Raw genomic sequence first — 21,585 nt, 5'->3', positions numbered from 1 at the left:
TGTGGGGCGAAGCGGGACGAGCGTGGAAATGCGACTCCACTTGATCTCAGCTTAGGACTCCCACACTGGGATCAAGCGCAGCGGGCGCGGGGGGCCGGGACTGGGGCGGGAGCCCAGTCCGAAGCGGCAGCGGCAGCGGCGAGGCCGGGCGGGGCGGGCGAAGGCCCCCAGGGCGCAGTTCCCCGTCCGGCCTCGCGGGGGCGCCGGCGCGGCCGATCAGGTGACCGAGCGCTCGTCCTGGGCTGCGGGAAGCGGCCTCGTTCTCAGCCGCCGGAGACGCCGCCGCCGCCGCCACACCTAGTGGAGGAGCCGGGGAAGGCGGCTCGGTGGGGGCTGGGGCGGAGAGCGCCGGGGGTGGGGACGGAAGGGCGGCGGGCGGAAGGCAGGAGGCTGCCGGGACGCGGGCTCCTACGGGGGAAGGGACCCCCGAGGCGTCTGCCGCGGCTTGCTCAGTCACCGGCGCGGGATTGGGGCGCAAGGGTCATGGGCGCTCTCCCCTGAGACGGAGGTCGCGGGCGGTGGGGGAGGAGGCCGGACAGAGGTTGCGGCGGAGGCCGCGGGCCGGTGACTGGGTGCGAGGCGGCCGGCGGCGGCACCACCACCAGCACCACCATGTCGCGCTCCGTGCTGCAGCCCAGTCAGCAGAAGCTGGCGGAGAAGCTCACCATCCTCAACGACCGGGGCGTCGGTATGCTGACTCGCCTCTACAACATCAAAAAGGTGCGCACGGGCCGGCGAGACCGCGGCGGGGGCAGCGGGCGGGCCGAGGAAGGACGCGCGGCCGGGGAAAACCGGGGGTGGGGGCAGCGGGCGGCGCCCGAGGCAGAAATCACGGCAGTGCCGCGTCAGGCCGGGCCCGGGGTCGCCGAGAAGCGCCGCGGCCTATTGCGGAGTCCCGGCGCCTCCCCCGGTGGCGGGCGGGCCGGCCGGAGGCAGAGAGAAGCCATTTCCCAGCTCCCAGCGGCGGGATCCGGCCGGGCCGGCGCGGGGCCCGGGGCGCCGCTGCCGCCCCCTCCTCGGCGCCCTCGGCGCCCCCGCCCCCGGAGCGGGGTCTACAGGAAAGGGAGGGCAGAGGGTGGGCGAGATTGGGGGAGGGGGGAGGAGATAGGAAAACTTGGGTGTTCATAACTGAGGTTGAATGGTAGGAATCTGTCGGAGGTGGTAGCAATTTTGTCTCAGTTTTTTGGTGTGTAAGTGTGTGGATGTGGGAAGGGAATGGCTAATCGGGATGAACCCCGCATCTCCTCCACTTGCCACTTTATTTTGGATTGCTAAATAACAGTCGTTTGAGAGCATGTTGACAATTTGGAATTATTTCATTTTGAAGGTAGAGAGGAGGGGAAAGTGAGGGTGGAACCAATTTTCTTCTGAAATACTTCTGGGCTGTGAGTCACGAGAACAGGAATAACAACCTTCTCTCCCATCCCTCTTTACTCCTCCTCTTAGTTTTTGCAACCATGTCTATCTAATAGCACCGAAACACGATTTCTTAAAGTTCGGTGTCGGTACAATTAGAACTGTAAATATGTTGCTATTACTGCTGGTTTATAACATGTAAGGAAAATTTGTGTAGTTGTAACTCAAAGGCCCATCGAAAGTCTTTAAATGGCCTCAGTAGAATAAGATATGGAAGGCTGAGTTGGAGTTAAGAGAAATAGATGTAAAGATAGGACAAATATTGTATTAATTTATCTTGAGAGAAAACAGACCAAAATCGTTTTCCTTTTAAGGCAAGGTTAGTAAGTTTCAAAGAACGTGGTGAAGAGCAAATTAAAGAGATTTTTGGGCACACTCTACCATTTTTTGAGTTTGCAGTGTGTATTTGATGTCATGTTTTCATAATTATTTTTGTTGGCATTTTAACTATATCATGAACATTCCTTGTAGTTTGACCATAGCAATATAATTATAATGTGTGTAAATTAGGGCTGCTGAAGAAATATTTTTTTGAAATCCATATCACGGAGTTCAAGTTTTAAAACTGATTTATTCCAACAATTTGATATAGATGTTGTAATTCTAAAGGAGAAGACTATGCTAGCTTAATAGTGATGAATTTTTTATAAGGATGGCTTGTGTTCCTGTTGCTCACCTGAATGCAAGGATTGATTTGCCTCTAAACTCAGTAAAATCTGGAGAGGGCAACTGCAACATGTCTATTCAGTTTGTTACATCTTCTGTGGCAGGAGCTCACTGTCATCACAAAGAAGCCCTCTGCATTTACCAAAGAGCTTTGGTTATACATTTATGGTAGATGGAAACAACTTAATTTTAGATAGTACTACTTACAGGTTGTATTGACTTGGACTTTTCTTGTGATATTATGCTCCTTAACAAACTTTCAAATTAGTTCCTATATGAACTTTGTCTAAAAAAACAAGCAAGGCAAACGGTACTAAAAATTACTAGACCTGTGGTATTGTGGTTAAAGGAAATGGTTACGATGGTTTTCAGAAAAGGAAGTGAGAGTAACATCAAAAGTGATTTGGGTATTTGGGCAAAATACCTTTTTAAGCATGCATTTAGACATTTTTATGGTATAAACACAACGAAACTTTACCTATTCTACCTTCATAAATTGCACAAAATTAAAACAAACTTGAAGCGTTTGAACTCCTGTTATTTCAGTTCACTGCCTTAAAAGCTTGTTTTTTTCACTTCCTGTTTTGAGAAGCTTCAGGTTCTTATATTACTGAGCTATTGAAATTTAAAATGATTTGAACGTGATTATTCCATCCAATTGTCAAATATTTGAGTTATTGTTATATTTCAGCACTTAATGCATATTTAGAGTTTATTGAGAAACATTTTGTCTATCTTGCCTTATGTTCCCTCTGGGCATGGACGGTGTTAACTCATTTTTGAATTACTGGTACTTAGGGCCTTACCTGGTCCAGAGTTTTCCATTAAGTCTTGTTGAAATGGATGAATAATACATATATATATATGTGCATATATATTGGTGCACATATGTACAATGTATATATTTAACATATATGGCATGTTAAAAAATACATATACACATTTAACGTATATGACCTATGTAACATATGAGCGTGTGTATAATCTTGCTCTAGTTTTAATAATAGCTTTTGGTTTGCTCTCCTTGTGCAATTTTGCATACAAATGCATCAGATAGCTTTTGCATCTTTTAGCCTATAGAGTTGTCTATAAGACTGGCATATCTTCCTGGCTGGCTAGGGATTGAAACATTTGTTCAAAAATCTTGCCAAAAAAAGTGAGTAAGATTGGTTCACCATGTGTTTATAAGGTTCATGCTGTCTGCATTTTTATGACTGTATAAGCTACATCTTTTTAATCCCAATCTCTTACAGTTCTCAAAAAAACCTTCCACTGCATAATACATGTCTACCAATCAATTAATTATCACATTTTTATTAATGCGTACATGCATTAGATTGTCTATCAGATCTGATTCCTGTTTCAGTTGGAAGTCTACATGGAAATATTTTAGTGAGCATACACAATGAAAATACTTAAAGTGACCTGAGTAAAATAACTTCATAAGTTACTGTAATAAAAATAATATACTGGGGTGCCTGGGTGGGTCATTTGATGAAGCATCTGACTCTTGATCTCAGCTCAGTCTTGATCTCAGGTTCCTGAGTTCAGGCCTTGCATTGGGCTCCATGCTGGGCATGAAGCCTACTTAAAAAAATCTATTATCGGGGCGCCTGGGTGGCGCAGTCGGTTAAGCGTCCGACTTCAGCCAGGTCATGATCTCGCGGTCCATGAGTTCGAGCCCCGTGTCAGGCTCTGGGCTGATGGCTCAGAGCCTGGAGCCTGTTGCCGATTCTGTGTCTCCCTCTCTCTCTGCCCCTCTCCCGTTCATGCTCTGTCTCTCTCTGTCCCAAAAATAAATAAACGTTGAAAAAAAATTATATAAAAAAAAAAATAAAAAAAATCTATTATCTATATTTATATATGTATATACAGATGTATATATATACGTATATATAGTGTATATATACACACACTTTAATGCTTATTACAGGAATATAATGTGGTTATTGAAGATGCCTTTTTATTTATTTATTATTATTTATTATTTTTATTTATTAGAGAGAACGCGAGTGGGGGAGAGGGGCAGAGGGAGAGAGAGAGAATCCCAAGCAGGCTCCATGACCAGCGTGGAGCACAACATGGGGCTTGATCCCAAGACCCTGGGATCATCACCTGAGCCCAAGTCAAGTGTTGGATCCTCAACCAACTGATGCACCCATTGGTGCCCGTTTTACTTTTTTTTAAAAGAAAATTGATCAGTTGAAAAAATTTTGAAATCTTAATATGCACAGGTTATGGAATTTTTTTTACGTTTATTTATTTTTGAGACAGAGAGAGAGCATGAACGGGGGAGGGTCAGAGAGCGAGGGAGACACAGAATCTGAAACAGGCTCCAGGCTCTGAGCTGTCAGCACAGAGCCCGATGTGGGGCTCGAACTCACAGACTGTGTGAGATCATGACCTGAGCCGAAGTCGGTCGCCCAACTGACTGAGCCACCCAGGTGCCCCAGGTTATGGAAATTTTAAGGAACTTGTAGACTAATCACATCCTTATGTGAGGACAGGAGGAGGAGTCGCCTGGGTAGCTCCGTCGGTTAAGTGTCTGACTCTAAATTTCCACTCAGACCATGATCTCATGGTTTTGAGTTCGAGCCCAGCTTTGGGCTCTGTGCTGGCAGTACGAGCCTGCTTCCTTGGGTTTTTTTCTTGCCGTCTCTGTGCCCCTACCCTGCTTGAGGGCGTGCATTGTCTCAAAATAAACATTTAAAAAAAAAAAAAAAGGAAAGAACAGGTGAAGGAGTTTAGGAAAAGACATGAAGGTGGTAGGTAGTTTTATGTTTAAATTTATTTGTGTCTTAATTCCTTAAAAATTCTGTTTTTTGTTGAAAAATATGTTTTTTTCCAGACCTGGTAATGCTACTTACCTATGTGTTGATTTTTAACATTTTCTAGTCTACTTTTATATCTGACTGTGGTGTGGTACTCGAAGTACAGTAGTGGGCCAGGGCTTAGGAGACCTGCATTCCAGTCTTCAATCTGTCACTGAGCGTTTTGTAACATCGGAGATGTCTTGACTTTCCTGAGCTTTATTTTTTCTCATCTGTAAAACAGAGGAAAATTAACTGTAAAAGGAATGTTAAAGTCCATTCTAGCTCTCATTATCTTATCTTTATAATGTTTACAGTGGCCCATTTTAAATAGTAACTGAGCTCAGTTTAGTTTCCATAATGCAGAGATAATGCCTGCTCTGCCTACTTCACAGGATTGTTTGTGAAGATAAAAGATAATAACAGTGTTAAAATAGTTTAAAACTTTCATGAATGTAAGTGTTTATTTAGGAGTCTCAGCATCTTTTTGGGGGGCAATGTTTGTTTTTTTCTGAAATTTTGCTGCTGTTAGCAAACACATTCCCAAATACCAAAACATTTTTGCTGAGTTGAGCAAATATTTCTATTTTGTTTTTTCAAAGTCTCCTTTTTTTTTTCCTATCACTAATATGAATGATAACTCTTTACTAGAAAGGTCTCAGTTAATATTTGCGTGATTTTTCTAGTTACATCATTGCCTTAATTCTAAACGACGGAAAAGAAGAAAAGACCCACCCAACTATTGCAGACTTTTTTTTTGAATGGTGTGTGTTTGCAGATTTCAATGTATTTTCGCTTGTTTAAAAAAAATTTTTTTTATTAGAGGCTCTCTTTTTTTTTTCATAGTCTTCACCCCATGATTTTGGATACATTTATGAGGAAAAAATGAATAGGAGTATAAAAAAATTGAAAGTCCTTAGCTGGTACCTGCTTATTTAATGGAGGAAAAAAAAAAGATGCATGTGAAGGAGGGGTGTAGCGCAAGGTAAAGGGAGGGGAACCAGCTTTAGTTTTCTCTTTCAGTGTTCTCTTTCTCTTCATTTAGGGTATTATTTTCTCCATTCATCAATCAGGAGCAGAAACATGCTCCAAAGATTGGTTTGTGGCAAGTTCTGGAGTAGTAAGTGTTGTTAGTATGAGATTCCCACCCCCCCCCCAACCCCCCAGGGGGGTTTCATGAGAGCCTTAAGTATGTTAAGAAGGAAACATCTCTCCATAAACCTGAATTAAATAATATATATTATTTATTTAAACAGATCCTATTATGTCTATTTGTAAGTTTATTTTTTAATGAGTGCTGCTTGTAAAAATGAGGATTTGATAATTTTTTTCTTGTTATATTAGATGGTAGGCTGAGGAAATAAAGATCACTGAAAAATACTTAGGAAAAATTATTTTTATTTTTTAATTTAATTTTGTTTTTTTATATTTTATTTATTCTGTGAGAGACAGCACAAGCTGGGTAGGGGCAGAGAGAGAGGGGGACATAGGAGCCAAATCCGGCTCCGTGCCCATAGCAGTGAGCCTGATGTGGGGGCTCAAACTTACGAACTGTGAGATCATGACCTGAGCGAAGTCGGATGCTCAACCAACTGAGCGACCCAGGGACCCCATTTTTATTTTTTTTAAGTAGCAATGACAGATTATCCTTTGTGGACTTGTTAAGTAACTTAAATATTAAGGATTTTTTAATGATTACAAAAGGAATACATTTATTGTATTCCTGTTTATTGTTAGAAATTCGAACATAACAGAATTGTGTCACTTCAGAAATTTCTCTGCTTACCCATTTCCTACTTTTAAAAATAAACCTTGTATACTTACATGCTTTTCTGTGCAAATGCTAACATATGTGCATGCATATTTTATTACCTTTTGATTAAATTAGATTCTTTACAAAAATAAAAATGAAACATCATGGATGCAGTTTACATATAAATGAAATTAGGGTCCTTAACCTATTGCTTGTATACTTTGTAAGAAAAATTTAAAGGAATGAACATAGCTACTAGCTAGCTATGTCCAATATGTTAAAAATGAGGAGGCTCAGGTGAAAAACTGTCAGTGTCAGAAGTAATTGTCCTTCTTGACTAGGATGATTGAAAATGTAATCCATGTTATTGTTTGATAATATCCTAGGAATGTTCACATCAGTTAAATTCCAACAGTAATTTTGGGTCAGCTCCAGTAGTTATACACTTTATTTGTTACTAGAATTAAATAGTTTCATCTCTTTATTGTCAAAAAAAAGTGTGTAATGAAATTAATGCTAGCTGCCATTGTATGTTGTTTATATATTTTTTTCTTTGTCTTTAGTTCTGTGATGTACATACTTATTTCTGGATAAAGGAGTTGAATTTGGAGAGGTTAAGTAATCTGTCCAATTTTTTTTTAGTTTATTAATTTTTTTTTTAATAATCTCTATACCCAATGTGGGACTCAAACTCATGACCCCCAGATCAAGAGTTGCATGTTCTTCTGACTGAGCCAGCTGGAATTCAGATTAACACCTTTTTTATTGACCACTAAGTATGGGCTCTTCATTTAATTATTTTGCCATTAGGTTTACAGTCATTGATATATTTTTGGTAGATAGAATTAGATTTTGAACACAGTAACCTTAAAGAAATATGTAATTCTGTTATAGTTTTTGTCTTTACTGTCGATTGCATTTGTATGAACTTTGTATGGATTTGTATGAAAATTGAGATCATACTATCAGTGTACCAGAGTGATTATTATTGGAGACTTCCGTTTAGCTTTGTCATGTGTTAAAATGAGCAGTGGTTTAGAACTAGGAAATTTATTTATGTATGTAAGTATGTATGTATATTTTTGAGAAAGTAAGAGACAGCCTGTTGAGCACAAGAGGGACAGAGAGAGAGGGAGACACAGAATTTGAAGCAGGCGCTAGGCTCTGAGCTGTCAACACAGAGCCCAATGTGGCACTTGAACTCATGAACCACGAGGTTGTGACTTGAGCTGAAGTCAGAAGCTTAACTGACTGAGCCACCCAGGTGCCCCTAGAATTAGGAACTTTAAAATTTAATTCAAATTTTTTTGGGAAACATATTTTGTATTTACTTTTCATGTTCTGTGCAGTTTTTCTTTGTGATTATTTCTAAAATTTAGTCCCTGACCTATTAAAAAACTGAAAGAACTAATCATATAAACAATACTAAAGAAACAGGAACTTGCTTAAATTGGGGGAAGAGTATTTATAAAGCAGAAAGGAAAGTGTAAACTAAAAGATACAATGAAGTAGCATTTATCTTTCCTAATTTTAAGGACACATGGAATCATTTCCTAACTCGATACTCTGTTCCAAATTAAATGGAATTTTAAATGTACTTTTTTCATTTTACATGAAGTCAAATGGTAACATTTTCACATTGAAAGTTCCATAACATGAAATATAAGAAGTGCAGTAAAGAAAGCCCCACCAGCAGGTACCAGGGTGGCTCAGTCAGTTAAGTGTCTGACTTTTATTTCAGCTCAGGTCATGATCTCATGGTTTGTGAGTTCGAGCCCCGTATTGGGCTCTGTGCTGACAGTGCAGAGCCTGCTTGGGATTTTCTCGGTCTCTTCTCTCTCTGCCCCTCCAACATGCACATGTGTTCTCTCTCTCTCTCTCTCTCTCTCTCTCTCTCTCAAAATAAATAAACTTAAAAAAAAAGAAAGTCTAACCAATAAGTTTGTTTCTGTCTTGGGCAAAAATTAGTAATTAGTAAACTAGTAGTACTCTTCTGTGTTTTGTTGTTGTTGTTGGCTATTTTTACTGTTGCCTTTATCAGTAAATGTAGTAAAATCTTTTTAGTTTTAATGCTGTAGGAATTTGCAGTACCATAATTAGACTTTGGTAAATTTTTTACTTTTGGTAAATTGTGATGAGACAATCTCCTAGTTAATTATTTCTTCAAATAGTGTTACAGTGTAGTATTTTAGTTAAATAAGTTAACAGACTTCATAAGTTCTTGAATTGCTAATTTGTAAGTAGGGTTGTACGTGTGCCAATTTTAAAGGTATCTCCTGTTTTAAGTAAAGGCCTATATTGGAAAATACTTTTTTATTGCATAGATACTTGATAGTATCTAAAACTACATTTTAAAAAGTATTTTATATGGGGCGCCTGGGTGACTCAGTTGGTTGAGCGTCCGAATTCAGCTCAGGTCACGATCTTGCGGTCCGTGAGTTCGAGCCCCGCGTCAGGCTCTGGGCTGATGGCTCAGAGCCTGGAGCCTGTTTGCGATTCTGTGTCTCCCTCTCTCTCTGCCCCTCCCCCATTCATGCTCTGTCTCTCTCTGTCTCAAAAATAAATAAATTAAAAAAAAATTTTTTTACGGTATTTTATAAATCTTACGAGCTATTGTTTTAGTCCCAAATTTTGAGGGTTTTCATTTGTTTACTCTTCATTTGTTGAATGTCTTCCTTCATAGACACTGGTAAATTAATATACAGTCTCCAATGTCAAGAAGTTCATATTTTAGTAGGTATGAGAGATTTACAGAGATCTAACTGAAATGTATTATGTAAGTGTGATTATGGGAATCTTCAGAAGAGCATTGAAGATTCCATTCCGAGGGAGAAGAGATAATGACTTTTGTGCTTGGTTTTGAAGTAGGAATAGAAGCTTCAGGTAGGCAATGTCAAGGAGTAGTCAGTCATTATTTAAGGTTCCAAAACTTTTGTTCAGGAGAATATATAAAGATATAAAACATATAAGGTTATAAAATACCTTAGTAATGTCTAATGTCCTTCTTGCTGGCATACAGCTTCTAAACTTGTCTATCATTTTCCACAGTTGTAGTATATTCTGTAGCTTGAGAGAACTAGATTCTAGATAAAGCTCTGATACTATATATATATATTTTTAATTTTTTAATGTTTATTTGTGAGAGAGACAGAGACAGAGTGCGACTGGGGGACAGGCAGAGAGAGAGGGAGACACAATCTGAAGCAGGCTCCAGGCTCTGGGCTGTCAGCACAGAGCCTGATGCGGGGATCGAACCCACAAACCGTGAGATCATGACCTGAGCTGAAGTTGGACGCTTACCTGACTGAGCCACCCAGGTGCCCTTCTATTTTGTTTTTTAAACTTTGGACAAGTTATTTAACCTTTCTGGGTTATAATAGTTTCTTTATTTATAAGCTTCGAAGACTAGTGGTTCTTAGCCAGGGATACATAATGTAATCATTTTAAAGGGTTTTTAAAAATACATGTGTATCTTGACACAAACTACTGAGAAGAAAAAGCCCCTGAAGTGATTCTGATGTTAAGAGCCACTAAGATAAGTAAAATATGTTTTTAATGCCTCTGATTTCTTTCTCAGGAAGTTGTTCACTGTAGTGATTTAATTTTGTTTTCTGTGGTATAACTAAATTTCTGGAATGCTAGTAGACTGCATGTAGACTTTCTACCAGCAAAATCATCTACTGAGTATTTGTTCTCAGCTTCTGTTATGCTTCAAGGTACACTTTTTATTTTCTATGCCATGTTAATCTTCTTGATTCTAACTCTTGAAATCTTAAATAGATACGCCGTTTCTCCTACATCTGTGGAATACTCTTTTTATTTTTTATTTTTAAGTAATCTCTGCAACCAACGTGGGGCTTGAACTCACAACTCTGAGATCAAGAGTTGCATGCTTCACCAACTGAGCCAGCCAGGCACCCCTGTGGAATACTCTTTAATTAACCTTATAAGGTTGAGAATTCAATGAGTTAATTAATATTAAGTGCTAGTGCAGTGCCTGGCACAAGAGTAAGAAATAAATAAGTTTTGGCTATTGTTATCAAACCTATTCCTGGGCCTTGAAACAAAGTGGACCTTTAATAAGTATTTATTTTTTTCCCCTGTTAAATCCACCTCAAGACAACTTCTGGAAATATTTCTTAATTATCCTTTTTAACTACCTGACATTATAGTTTGATATCTACTTACTGCTAATACAGAGTAAGTATTTATATGTATTTCAGAAATGTGTTCTTCAGTAGTCCTTTAAAGAGTAGCTTCTTTAAAACAGTAAAAATATGGTCATATATAATGCTTTTAAAAAAACTATGGAACACCTTTGTTTTATAAATGGAGATGTTTTTCTGTATTGCAAGCTGAAAAATGTTTAATAGCAACAGTGACATAGACCTCTTCTTTTGAATTGAGTAGTAATTAGTAATGCATTTGAATCGTTAAAATTTTTTAAATGTTTCTTTTTGAGAGAGAGAGAGAGAGAGAGAGCGAGCGAGCGAGCAAGTGGGAGAGGGGTAGAGAGAGAGGGAGACAGAAGTTCTGAAGCAAGCTCCATGCTGACAGCAGAGAGCCTCATGTGGGGCTCAAACCCAGAAACCATGAGATTATTACCTCGAGCCAATGTTGGACAGTTAACTGTGCCACCCAACTGCCCCTATATCATTAAAATTTTTAATTAATTTTGAATTATATAAGACATTGAAATATTTCTTAAGTTTGTGATTTTTCCCAGAACTAGTGCTTAGAAAACAATAAGCATAATTTATATACCTTTAAGGTGGATGTTATTAGCTGTAAATAACAGGTAGTTATTGATAAATTTACATTAATTAAAAAATTATTTTTTTATTAAAATTTTTTTTAATGTTTATTTATTTTTGAGACAGAGGGAGACAGAGTGCGAGCTGGGGAGGGGCAGAGAGAGAGGGAGACACAGAATCCGAAACAGACCCTAGGCTCCGAGCTATCAGCACAGCGCCCGACATGTGGCTCGAACTCATGGACTGCGAGATGATGACCTGAGCCGAAGTCGGATGCTCAACCGACTGAGCCACCCAGGCACCCCTAAAAAACTTTTTTTAATGTTTGTTTATTTTTGAGAGAGCATGAGTTGGGGGGAAGGCGCACATAGAGACAGGGTGACACAGGATCCGAAGCAGTCTCCAGGCCCTGCTGCCAGCAGGATGCTGCTGGATGCGGGGCTCAAACTCACAAATCGTGAGATCATGACCTGAACTGAAGTTGGATGCTCAATCGACTTGAGTCACTCAGGTGCCCCAATTTATATTAATATTAAAGAAAGCATTTCTAATAATTCCAGTTAACTTTCCTGTGAAGCTTCTTAATCTAAATTTTAGCAGTGAATTGCTTTTTTTTTTTTTCCACCTGCCCAAGCTCAGAAGTTCAGAGCAGTTTGGTTTGCCAAAATGTAGGTGATATGGACAAGAAAACAAAATAATTGGAAAATTAACCACTAATATGAGAATTTAAGGCTTGTTTTGCTTCTGACAGATTTTCCAGTACTTATTGAAAAATTTCATTGTATTATTTTCATTATTTCTAAAATAAATAAAAGAAGGCTAGGTAAGTTGCTTTACTAGTCCATGATTTTAGGTGATGTTCATTCTTCCTCTAGGCTTTAATGTCAGTTAATTTCCTTGGAGACTCGGGAGAATCTTGGTCCTGTTACGCTTTTAATTGTGCAAAACCTTTAAAAACTCTGACTTTTTTTTATTGAGAAAAAATTAAATTGCTGTTTCTATATAAATTGGTAACATTTTGCATTTTTCTATTCTTCCCTTACATATTCAGATGGAGCTGGTTTCTTTCCTGTACTCTCACAAATAGTATTCTCACTCTGATCTCTGGGATTTTATTCATTTTATTTATTTTTAAGATTTTTTTTTTAATGTTTTATTTTTGAGAGAGAGCATGAGTGGGGGAGGGGCAGAGAATCTGAAGCAGCTCTAGGCTGTGAGCTGTCAGCACAGAGCTCGACATGGGGCTTAAACCCACAGACCATGAGATCATGACCTGAGCTGAAGTCAGATGCTTAACCAACTGAGCCACCCAGGCACCCCTGTTCATGTTTTTTAATTAAATTATTGAATTTATTTTATTTTTTTAAAAAGTTCATTTATTTTGAGAGAGAGAGGGGCAGAGAGAGAGGGAGAGAGAGAATCCTAAGCAGGCTCAGCACTGTTGGCACAGAGCCCGCCTCCACGCTCCATCTCTCATGATTCTGGCTCAGGTCTTGATTTCATGGTTTGTGAAATTGAGCAAGGGGCTCTGGGTGGATAGCAAGAAGCCGGCTTGGGATTCTCTTTCTCTCTGCTCCTCCCGGACTTGTACTTTCCCTGTCTCTCCTAAAATTAATAAACGTTAAGAGTCGGACACTTAACCAGGTGAGCCAGCCAGGTGCCTGTAAGTTACTATATTTAAAAAATTGGTTTGTTCTATAGTTTTTGGCAAAGGGATGTGTTTTACTGCTGACTTAGATAGACTAGGACTTAAAAAATAAAACTGATCGAGGGGCGCCTGGGTGGCGCAGTCGGTTAAGCGTCCGACTTCAGCCAGGTCACGATCTCGCGGTCCGTGAGTTCAAGCCCCGCGTCAGGCTCTGGGCTGATGGCTCAGAGCCTGGAGCCTGCTTTGGATTCTGTGTCTCCCTCTCTCTCTGCCCCTCCCCCGTTCATGCTCTGTCTCTCTCTGTCCCAAAAATAAATAAAAAACGTTGAAAAAAAAATTAAAAAAAAATTTTTTTTTTAATGTTTATTTATATTTGAGAGAAAGACAGAGTGTGAGTGGGGGAGGGGGCAGAGAGAGAGAGAGGGAGACATAGAATTTGAAGCAGGCTTCAGGCTTTGAGCTGTTAGCCCGGAGCCCAATGTGGGGCTTGAACTCACAAATTGCAAGAACACGACCTGAACCAAAGTCATATGCTTAACTGAGCCACCCAGGCGCCCCTGTTTTCTGCTTTCTTGATTGTCGCATAATCTCTTATGAATAGAGGACTATTTCTATCTATATTTGATTTTTTTAACATAAATTCTTGAAAAAACATGTAGCACTAATCACATAAAATTAATCTGTGTTATGTAATCTTATGTTGTGACAGCCTAAGAAAGGGACTTGGAAGGGGTTTTGGTGGTAGATTGGCAGAAATATTTGTTTTAAGGTTTACTTTAAAATCACATAAAGTTTGGTCTTGAGGTTTCCAGTGAAGGATGTTTACTTTTTGGCATGAGTAAAATATGTGGTTTTCTAAAACATCTTTGTTCTTTATTTTTGGTAATAAATATTATATTTGTATTTTGTGAAAAAAATGAACTTGGAGATGTCGATTGAAATACTGACCTAGAATTGGTTACATAGAAAATCTTAACTTTGATAATTGGGAACTCACTATAGATATTGATGTGTTTTGGGAAGTTTTATTTTAAGAAATAGAAGATGATTATTTAGAACTTAATTATTAAGTGCTTATGTACCAGGCACTGGCATAAGCACTTTATTTGCATTTTGTCTTTTAAAAATCTGTACAATCTACCCTGTTAAGTAGGTAATATTAGTACCCTTCATTTGTGGATTATAGAACCGAAGTTCAGAGATTAAACAACTTGCCAGGGAGTCATATGGGCTGTGCTCTTTGACTCAGAGACAGATTTCTTAGTTATTATATTTAAGTATTCCCTTTAACACTAGTGCAATTTTATCTGTCACATTATATAGTAATAACTTAAATAAAATATAAAAAAAAATTCAAAAAACCTAAGGGGCACCTGGGTGACTCAGTTGGTTGAGCGTCCGACTTCGGCTCAGGTCATCATCTCGCAATTTGTGAGTTCGAGCCCCGCATCGGGCTCTGTGCTGACAGCTCAGAGCCTGGAGCTCCCTTTGGATTCTGTGTCTCCTTCTCTCTCTGCCCCTCCCCCACTTGTGCTCTGTCTCTCTCTATCAAAAATAAATATTAAAAAAAATTTATATAGTCATAACCTTGTTGAATTTAAAGATAAGTAGAATATTCATAGAAAATAAAATTTCAATTGTGAGAACTGGAAGTTTAAGTATATAAATATTTAAATTTGCTTTAGATCTTCTGGAATTTTAAATTACAGTATTTTAGGGGCGCCTGGGTGGTGCAGTCGATTAAGCGTCCGACTTCAGCCAGGTCACGATCTCGCGGTCCGGGAGTTCGAGCCCCGCGTCGGGCTCTGGGCTGATGGCTCAGAGCCTGGAGCCTGTTTCCGATTCTGTGTCTCCCTCTCTCTCTGCCCCTCCCCCGTTCATGCTCTGTCTCTCTCTGTCCCAAAAATAAATAAACGTTGAAAAAAAAATTAAAAAAAAATAAATTACAGTATTTTATGCATTATGAAAGCATGGTAAGTCAAGATAAACAAGATTTTGGAGTGGGTTTTTTTTTTTTTTTAAATTCTGTGGTTCAGATATAGTGTCCTTTTTCTCTAGTGAAGTAGCTCTTTTAGCCAATTAAGCAAAAAAAAAAAAATTTTTTTTTCAGTAGGGCTATAAGTTCAGTTATTTAGATGTAATTTTGCCCTGTACTCACCTTTTCCTTCTTTCTTTTTCTTTTTTGGTGTGTGTGGCATGGTAGAAGTATTCAACAGTTTTATTTAATTTAATTGGTAATTTGTTAAATCTTTTGATTCAGTCTTTATGGTAAGCCTTTTTGATATGTATTACTGTAAAATGTGTTAATAACTAAGTACAGTAGTATATGTCATTTTCTTAAATGTGCCACTTCAAAGGATGATACTTTTGAGAGTGAAAGATTAATTTTGTGTAATATTGTAGTTGTAGGATGAGGTAGAGTTTCATAGGTACCAACTGCAGACAGTGTTTTTGAAATACAGGTTGTTATTTTATGATATCTTTGTCCTCCATATTCTGAAAATGAAATGTGCTGAGTTAGGGTGGGGAAGAAGAAGATTAATTTTTATAAACTGAGACAGCTGGTTACTTGGAATTTTGCTATACTGTTTTGGTATAGTAGGAAATCCCCCCTCCCCTTTTTTTTAATGTTTATTTATTTTGAGAAAGAGCAGGCAAGCAGGGGAGGAGCAGAGAGAGAATCCCAAGCAGGCTTCATGCTGTCAGCACAGAGCCTGATGTGGGACTTGAACCTTAGGAATCACGAGATCATGACTTTAGCAGAAGTCCGTCGCTTAACCAACTGAGCCATCCAGGCGCCCAAGTAGGAAATCCTTTTTTAAAAAATCTTCATTTTTGAGAGAGAGAGAGAGTGAATGGGGGAGGGAGACAGAGGATCTGAAGCAGGCTCCGTGCTGACAGCAGAGAGCCCAATGCAGGGCTCAAACTTATGAGCCGTGAGATCATGACCTGAGCCAAAGTCAGATGCTTAACTGACTGAGCCATCTAGGCACCCTAGTAGGAAATCCTTTTTAACTGAATTATTAAGTACGGCTTTTTGTTAGATGTATTTATTTACCTAGATGTTAGCTTTTAGTCAGGTCATTGTTTTTTTCTTGTACTTTTTTTTTCTTTGCTTGAGTTTTCCTTACACAGTGTCTCTGTTGGTATTTGAGTAAATCAAGCAGGTTGATTTCAGAAAAAAATAAAATAAGGTCTAGTACTTTTGTATAGTACCTATGAACCCTGTATTTTTTATTGGCATTTCTGAGTGCTTGTGGTATGCTAATTATCTGTAAATTGCATGCATGCACACACACATACACACACAGATATTCATGTAATGGGGCTAAAGACTTTATAGGGTAAATTGCATTTATTATCAACCTATGTAACAGATGGAAAAACTGAGGCATAGAGGAGTAAAATCACTTGCTTATGGTTATGCAGCTAGGAAGTGATGGAGCTAGGATTTGAATATCTTGGAAATCATGTTCTTAACTATTAGGTTAAACTGTAAAAGTACAACAAATTTGGTATTTAGACATAGGGCAAATGAAGGAAATATGTGATTAGAAGAGGGAATTGTAGTCATTTCTAGTTCCATATACTATGATAAATACTGTTTTGCAATTACTATTCATGAGACTTTTACTTGAGTATTTATAATTATTGTAGCTGTTATTGACAACAACGAGCATTTTTAGAGCATTTTAGAGCACTTATGTGTCAGTCCTTCAGCTAAATATTGTACACAGTTTATCTCTTTTATAATCCTCATAATGAATGTATGAGGTAAGTACTAACTTCCTCATTTAAACATGAAGAAACTGAGACTAGGAGATATTTTGTAATATATTCAAGTCCTATGGATTGTAAGTGGTGAAGATTAAAACCCAGTAAGTTTTAGAGTCTGTGTTCTGTCTCCCACTATCGTATGTTTAGCTATGGCTCATTGAGCAGGGTGGAAAAAGGTAAATCAATTCCAAGGAAAGATTATACAACCATTTATTTTTCCACTGAAATGAAATTCCATTCTTTTAGTTTTTAGAGGGAGAAGGAAGAGTTCCTCTTATATATATGTGCTCACCTGAGCACGTATATATGTGAGCATACATATATGTTAGTTTTCAGATACTTGATTAAATTCTTATACAGTAGAATTTGTGCTCATGGGAAATGGGTATAGTAGTCTATCGTATTTTTGTTATTAGATAGTCACTAATATTGTTAGAATGGATAGTTAAATTTTTAAATATTAGAATATGGAGGATAAAACATTTCATTAAAAAACTGAATGTAATAAAAAAATAAACTGAATGTAATTTGGGATCACTTTAGGATTCTGCACCACCTCAGGCAATATTTAGGAAACTTGATTTTCATTGTATCATTGGTGTAAGGAAATGCTAATCTAGGTATTTCTGTTTGGACAGAATTTTAGTATGTGGTTCTTAGTTATTATATAGCATAATATTTTTGGGGAGGTGGACTAATTAACAAATTAGTTTATGTGCAATAAATGATGGTCTACTCTGAAGAAAAGTCAGATATATTTTAGTATTTATGATGTTGAAGTAGAATTTGCATAGTTGCCTTGTGTGAATCTCGTGAAGGGTTATGAAGTTCTAAATTTCTTAAATTAATTTTGCTTTATCTGCTTATGTTTGAGAATTAAGAGCATTCTTAATGCATTCCTATTTCCATTTGGAAAATACAGGAATGTTTGCATTGATTTTTATACTTTGACTTGGAAGGGAGTTAGGTGATTTTTGAAAAATAGTTTCAATTTGGGCTGAAGTGCAAAAGTCATCCAATAACAATTTACTTTTATTCTTGGCTACCGTTTCTTTTTAAGGTATGTAAAATTTCACTGACGATTTTGCTCCTGTTTTTATAGTTGCATGTAGTCTTCATTTTTCCTTCTAGTATTATTTTAAGTTGATTTAGAAAGAGCACCAAGAAACTGACATGGTTGTACACTTACACAGTAGTATTTAAATATATATGAATAGTGTAAACTCTATAAAATCTATTGTATACTAAACTCGCTACTTAGAATACCTTTAAAATTGTAGCACCATATAGTTCTAATCTTGTTTTGTTATTCATAGTCTGCGGTGCATAAGTTCTCTACTGAAACGTATGTCATAGTTTGACAATCATTGTTTACACGTAATTTTCTCTCTTTTTATTACAATGCTTCCCCAGCAAGGACAAGTTTGGAAGGTTTGCAAAGCTTTTCACCTTCCCTTTGCCCGCTTGCCCGCTTTCAGATCAGTTTCATGTTTCATAACTTCTCTTTCTGCAATTCACAACATAGCCATAGTAAAAGATGAAAAAAAAACCATTAAATTGCAATATGATATTTCCTCACACATAGTAGAGAGATAAAACTTTTCAAAGGACACATTAAAAAAAATGCAATGAGAAGTTAAATAGCAATGTTATAGTTTAATTCCCTAAGAAATAACATCTCACTAGCAAGCAGTTAGTTAAATGTCGCATAACGAACCACTGAATAGTACTGATTATATTTTGTATTGCTAATAGTTCAGATAAAAAGTTCTTTCTAATGCTTACATTTGTATAATGCTTTACAGTTTACTACAGAGAATGCTATATGGCTGATGTGGTCAAAATGTAAACATTCCCATTTATTCTGTGCTTACGAGATCTAGAACAGATACAGATTCATTGTTTGACGTGCTGCCGGTATGATGGAAAAATACTGTTGTGACTCAGGTGTTCAGAGGAACAGGTTACACACTTGAGTACTATAAAGACAATTTTAGCAGCTTCCAGTTCTTTTGAACTAGGGCTCTTGTATTAAAATGTTTAAAATGAATGAGGAAAACATTTTGGAAAAGACATTTAAACATAAGCTTTTATTTTATAACACTTAGAAAGAAACATTTCCAGTACTCTTCTGAATATTTAATTTTGTAATAATTTATTAGCTTCAGATGAATACAATTCTACCTCAAACCAAGACTTTTTTTTTTCTTTTTCTTTTTTTCTTTAGGTTTGAGCTTTTTTCTTCACTGCTGTTCTGCGCTAACTGCTTTGAAACTTTCCATGCATTTTTTTCAGTAGAAGAACATCTCTGTACTGTCTCCCATTGCATATTTCAGCTGTGACAATCCCTGCACTTTGCCTATTCATTTTATCACCTGCTCACCAAAAACAATAAATATCTCTAATTTCTGATTACAGATTTGCTATTAGTTAGTTGGTTTTAGAACAAGGATGCATTTCACTTTTTTATTACTGTTGTTTTATAGGCATGTGGAGATCCCAAGGCAAAACCATCCTACCTTATTGACAAAAATCTGGAATCTGCTGTGAAATTCATAGTCAGAAAGTTCCCTGCTGTAGAAACTCGCAACAACAATGTAAGTCATAGAAATTTTTGTGCTACTTGATTTTAACCATCAGTAGGGAAAGTAATGGTTAGATTAATACTTGAAATAGTTCTTATTTGTCTAACTCTTTATATTTTGGTATACCAATTATGTACATTGATGAATGACTTTCAGAGACACAGACACTATTCTTATCTTTAAAACTGGGAAAAATGACTGAAATATGTCACCGTTTTATCATACAAAACATAAGATGTTAATTTCTTACACACTTCTTCACTTTCAAGTTGCAACAGAAAGTAAGGTAATAGATATGTTTATGTTCCAGATATATGCATGACTAGTTGGGGAGTTTTTCCTAATAATCATACACTATTTTGAAATTAGTAAATGTCATAGAGCTTGTATTGTTTTTAGTAATTAGCTATATTTAGTTATAAAATATATGTTTCTTTAATATTTTTACATTTGAGAAAACTGTTTCTGAAAAATAATATAACTAGGTGATGTTGTAGGATCTTTATTTTTCCATATTACTTTCTTCAGATGGGGTAGTTTTTCTTAGTATATCAAAATATAATCATATTCAGAGTTTACATAATCCTGATATGTTTACATAATCCTTTGGTAGTTCTTTATAATAATTTCTATAAAAACTAATTTTAGAAAATTAGAGCTAATTTTAATTTTACCATGTTCTTTCCATATAAATTTTGTTGACTTGGAATCTTTCTACATGTCTTCTCTTTTTAAATATTTTTCTTTGGTAGTCTTGTGTTATAATCTTTGCTCTCTTTTTCTTTATGTACAAACTTTGTATGGAAATTTCCTCTTACATATGGTCTTCCTACTTTTGAGAAACTGTTTAAAAAACTTTGTCATCTTTTAGTTTCCTTAAATCCTATATTTTTATTGAAGATTCATATTTAACTTACTGATATCACCTTTACTTAAAAATATTTTAATGTAGAGGGAAAATCCCAGTCAGAAGTAATAAAGTCTGGTTAAAGTCTCTGTTTCTTGTGAGTACAGGTTAGTAGAGGTCTTTCTTTGTTTCATAGAATATGTTTTGTAATTGGTATATTAAGGTATCACAACTAGTTGCTGATTACAAATGGGTGATTCAAAGTACACACTTTTTAAGAACAGTATTATTTGTGTAGAGACTCTTTTTAGTTATTGACATTAATTAGCTGACTTATCTGAGAAATAATATACTCAGAATGAGAGAGGGTTTATGAGAATCGTTTTACATTTAGTTTCATATACACTTCTGTTTCTCCTGGCTTATAAAATCTCTGTGATATGAGCTCTTCAGAGAATCATTTAAGTTTAATTTGTGTGTGTGTGTGTGTGTGTGTGTGTGTGTGTGTGTAAATGTCCATGTGAGAATAAGCATAGTTCCTAAATATGAGGTCTTTTCTTAGAAAATTAGCAAGATCTGATTAATTACAGTTTTCATAACAGTAACATATTTTGTTAAAGAGTAAATTAAGAGTCTTTGCTCCTTGATTTGTGGGGTAAACTTTATAATAATGCTGCTGTTTCTTGTTTTTTCTAATATTTGTACTTCCCTTCTCAACTTTTGCAGCACAAAGTTGTTTTTTTTAAGTAATAGCTTTATTATGGTACAATTCACATATATACAGTTTACTTATTTAATAAGTATACAATTCAGTGAGTTTTTAGTACATCCACAGAGTTGTGTGTCTAGTTCCACAATTTTAGAACGTTTTCATCACTCCAAAAAGAAACCCCAGACCCATTAGCATTCACACCTGCCAATCCCCCATCCCTATGTGAACACTGATCTACTTTCTGTATGCCTGTTTTGGAGATTTCATATAAATAGAATCCTATAACATGGTCTTTTGTGACTGGCGTTTCTTTTAGCATAATGTTTTCAAGGTTTATCCAAGTTGTAGCATGTATCAGTACTTCATTTCTTTTTATTGCCAAAAAAAATTCCGTTTTGTGGCTATAACATTTTATTTATCCATCCATCAATTGACAGATGATTGGATTGTTTCTACTTTTCTTACTATTATGAATAATGCTGCAATGAACATTTGTGTAAAAGTTTTTGTGTGAACTTATGTATACTTTGAAGTAGAATTACTGGGTCATGTGGTAATTTTTTGTTTAACCTATAAAATCAGTTGGATATTGTTGGATATTACTAATGCTGCTTGTA

General features: G+C 37.1%; 1 protein-coding gene across 6 annotated transcripts in view; it reads left to right on the top strand.

Annotated features, from left to right (window-relative positions):
• Positions 1–222: 222 nt before the first annotated feature.
• NCKAP1 (NCK associated protein 1) overlaps positions 223–21,585 on the top strand; it is a 111,325-nt gene continuing 89,962 nt past the window's right edge. For 3 of the 6 annotated variants that reach the window (XM_043577228.1, XM_043577232.1, XM_043577227.1), the window contains exons 1-3: positions 492–720; positions 18,238–18,255; positions 19,311–19,421. In XM_043577228.1, coding sequence (XP_043433163.1) covers positions 613–720; positions 18,238–18,255; positions 19,311–19,421 — 237 coding nt within the window. In that variant the 5' untranslated portion in view covers positions 492–612. Of the gene's footprint in view, positions 721–18,237; positions 18,256–19,310; positions 19,422–21,585 lie in introns of all 6 variants that reach the window. The other 3 variants (XM_043577231.1, XM_043577229.1, XM_043577233.1) reach the window with 2 other exon arrangements.

The sequence above is a fragment of the Prionailurus bengalensis genome, chromosome C1 (assembly GCF_016509475.1).
Source record: "Prionailurus bengalensis isolate Pbe53 chromosome C1, Fcat_Pben_1.1_paternal_pri, whole genome shotgun sequence".
NCBI lineage: Eukaryota > Metazoa > Chordata > Mammalia > Carnivora > Felidae > Prionailurus > Prionailurus bengalensis.
Note: the sequence above shows the minus strand (reverse complement) of the source record. Positions and strands in the feature narration are given on the sequence as shown.